At 45.8% G+C, this 3,879-nt stretch overlaps 1 protein-coding gene across 1 annotated transcript; it reads right to left on the reverse strand.

The window, feature by feature from the left end:
* Positions 1-1,561: 1,561 nt before the first annotated feature.
* On the reverse strand, positions 1,562-2,295 carry LOC130623248 (uncharacterized). The gene is made up of 2 exons (XM_057438721.1): positions 1,743-2,295; positions 1,562-1,650 (listed from the first exon to the last, which is right to left on the reverse strand). Exons 1-2 carry the CDS (start codon positions 2,293-2,295, stop codon positions 1,562-1,564), a joined length of 642 nt encoding a protein of 213 aa, XP_057294704.1.
* Between the last annotated feature and the right edge of the window lie 1,584 nt (positions 2,296-3,879).

A 3,879-nucleotide genomic window follows, 5' to 3' on the forward strand; every position in this document is an offset into this window, starting at 1 on the left:
GAGTATTTTGCCTTGACTTTCAACTAAATAAATATGTCTTGTGTTGAAAAATTACAAGAGGAGTTTGAGGGAGAGATCCGGAAATCGGAGGAAACAATCGAGAACTTGGAAGTGAGGCATGAGGAAATCGATCAGTCGCTGTATAAGATGTGGCAGAGGAATAAACACGACGACCGGATCGCTTTAATCGCCTGCGTCTCGTCACTGGCTCTAACCATGATCCAATACATGATGAAATATTAAGACCCGGGTGTTACGGCGCCAGAAGATTAAGTCGCAGTTTTGTGGGTTATCAAAGCCACAAAAATTACGAGCACCGTCCTCGCATATACGACTCCCGGATCCAAAACTATAAGATAAAATGTTTTGTCTTGCCTTATTTAACGCTGTACCTGCTGGAGCTATCGAGAGCTTATTCGATGAGCACTCACAACGAGTGATTTTTAAACGTGCTGATCTCGGAAGGCTTTGGGGGATTGAAAGAATTGGAGAGTCATATCGAGATATCACGACCATTTCACGTCATGAAATAGGTGGTCTTACTAAAACCAGCCTTGGCAAAACTAAAAATCCTCATGATGCTTTCGTAACATTAAATGGTGCCTTGGAGATTGTGCGTCGTTCTAGAAAGCCCAAAGCCGTCGAGCTTATGGGGTGACTAGCGAAAAAGGGTGTTGAAAAATTGCAGGATGAGGTCAGGGAGCAGCGTAAGATAGTCAAAGAGCAACGCAAAACCATCGAGGCCAGAAATATTGCCGTTACCATGCTGGAGGACGATCTTGAGGAGAGGGACGAAGAAATCGTTAAACTACGAGAGAGATATGTCCCCCAGGGATACCCGTACGCTAAAGTACTCTGCGTTATTAAGAAGAATGATACTCACGACTGTGGAGAGAAAGGTAAGCATCCCTACCATATGATTAGATGTCAGCGCATACGGCTGGGCAGGAGCATTGCCTCCAGTTTGACAAAATATCCTGAGGGCACTGTAATAGGGAGATGTGACGACCCAAATGCCGTGCATACGTGGAAGCGTTTTAGAGACAACACCCTGGGTGCTGCGAATTCTTACAAAAACCACTTTACCCTACCTGATGATGATACGCGTGAGTTGTTCGAGGGAAAATTCGGCATCGATATAATATAAGCAATATATGAGATTTTGTGACTCTTATAAGTCACAAAAACTACGTCTATAAATATCAACTGAGCAAGTCCCCCGCTGCGGGGGACTTGATGAAATGACCCTCGGACTCGAGAAATTTACCACTCTTTAACATTTTCCGGAGAAGTATAAAATGCGGCTGGGTGATGCTATTACTGATCCTCAAGGTGTGGAAAAGAGGGGTCAATATTGACCCTTCTTCATCCGAACACGGTTTTACCGATCTCCAAGAGGTACTTGGATCCAAGTATCTTCACCCAAACACAGTTTTACTGACGGAACCACGAGCCACGTGGTCAGGGGCGACATACCATGTCGGTGCCACCGACACATATTAAACTGAGCCAGTCCCCCGCAGCGGGGGACTTGATGGAATGACCATCTGGCTCGATAAATTTACCACTCTTTAACATGCTCCGGAGGTACTTCAACATCCTCTGGTATTAGCATCAACTCCTCCACCACAAAGCTTCGATCAGGCCCATCTGCCAAATAGTACAGGAGACGTGTACCAGTCACAATACGATCGAGTCTATACTTCTTTTTACTCCACCAAGCGTCCGTTGCACGTCTTTACCGTGCTCTTCCCCAGGCTGGAGGAGGTAAAGATAGAGACCGTCATCAGGTAGAGGCTTTTCTTCATGCTTTTCCTCATCTTGCGGCACCTCGTTTAGCTTGATCGCTTTCGAAGGTTTCATACCAATCATCGCGGTCTTGGTGTTGTTCAACCCCTTGACGATAGTATACAAGTGTTCAACCCATGTACCACTCTGTTTGTCAGTGACCAACTCTTGCGCATCTTGAGGTTTGAAGAGCCTCTTGGCGAGCATCTTGTTATACGATTCGACGAATGCCGTGAAGGTGTGGTGGTATATGGTGGTTGCACGCTTTATCTCGACACCTTTGCTTTTTAGCAGCTTGCTCACGGCAGACTTGAACTCGGAGGCGTTGTCGCATTGGAATATACTCGGATATCGTAAAGGTCCGGCCTTGTATATGTCCCCGAGCATGTCCGCAACCTCGCTAGCCTTTTTGGTTCTTAATGGTCTCGCTACCTTGTACCTCGAAGCCACATCAATGCCCGTGAGTATATATTTATACGTGTTGCTATACACTTTATCGTGGGGCATATAGAGCAAGTCAAATTGGTTCATTTTGTTGGGCTTTGTAATAATGAAATGTGGGTAATTGATGCGCTAGGGGCCTCGAAAATGTCGGAGCCAGAGCAGTTGCCGACTCAACCAGTGAGTAACACGCTTCCTGGAGAGACCACTCTGCTCAGAGAGTAATTTGATGGCTTTTCGACCAGTCCAAAGATGTTCGTGTTGGTAGTAGATTTGAATCAGCTTTCCTGCTTCTCCTTCTGTGGGGATATGTGCTCTTGACATGTATTACATGTCAAAAAACGTTCTTTACATATACTTGTACGCTGCAAAATATAAAAGCGCTAGCGAGCCCACGATGAATATCAACTCACCGTCTTGTTGTTGCTTGCTTGGTGTGTAGAAGTCGGATAACTTAGGGGCCTTCTCGATCGTCGCGATGTAATAGTCTCTCATGCCCTCATCGAGATTTTTCAAACTTTCGCCAGCTTGACGCTTAAGCTCTCGCTGCTGGTTATACCAATCGATCTTTGACTGCCTATCTCTTACCCACTGTGCTTGGACACTTTGAAGTTGTTCAATAGCTTTGTCATGTCTTTTACGTTCTGCTTCACCATGTCCTGAGAGCTTGGACAATAGGAAGTTTGACCCGCTAAATGCCAACGCGTTAATCAACGCTCCTCTTGCCATTACTGCCAAGGTCGCCGTCTTTATTCAATACTCTATGCTATCCCATCTGCCATCGAAGATTTTCAACTGCGCATCCTGGAGCAAGTATACGTAACAGTGTATACCCCCAATTCCCTCTGCTTTCTTGGTCAGGTGCAAAGTGATACCGTCTGACAACCTCTGTAATGGCCTTCCACTACCGTGGAGACTGTATTGCTCTGAAGTCAATGAACAGCGCGTATCTTTCACTAAAAAACTGCCAAATGGTCATTTTGCTATTCACATCCCCGAAAAGTTCAAGGACTTGTTCGAGATGATCTTTTGGCAACATCGCATGCGAGTAGAGTTCATTAGGTTCACCTTCCACAGTGATCAAGATTTTCTCGATCTTGGGATTATAGAACACTTCATTGGCGCCAGCATAAGGTTTCACTTTCCCCGGATCGACAAACAAAACAACACACCCTTCAAGCTTGTAGCGAGGGGGTCCATTTGCAAGTTGTAGGAGGTATCAGCTTTCTTCAACGTTATAACCTTGCTGCGGAGTACACGCTCATAGGGCAGGGCGAGCCCCGAGTAGCGTGACATCATAGCACTCGCGAGACCCTCTTTTGTCACTTTATCGAATTCGAACGCAATGTTGGTGATCTTGTAACCAGCATCAGCTGGTTTAGCTTCGATAGACCCTGATTTTGGTGTACCAGCATCTTTGATGACTTGGTCATAGGGTGCAAAATGTATTACGAACTGCAGCCTATCGTTTAAGCCTGCTTGATAGAAGGGCAGTTCTTGTGTCAACTTGAAAAATTTGCCGATGTGGATGCAAAAGGTGTTCCCATACGCTGCCACGATCGCTTTTTCTTCATCATTGCCTACATGGTCGCTAGCCTTTACTTGCAGGGCTCTGATGGTGGCGTCATTGGAGTTGATGCGTTCTAGAAT

This window comes from Hydractinia symbiolongicarpus, chromosome 13, assembly GCF_029227915.1.
Source record: "Hydractinia symbiolongicarpus strain clone_291-10 chromosome 13, HSymV2.1, whole genome shotgun sequence".
NCBI classification, from domain to species: domain Eukaryota; kingdom Metazoa; phylum Cnidaria; class Hydrozoa; order Anthoathecata; family Hydractiniidae; genus Hydractinia; species Hydractinia symbiolongicarpus.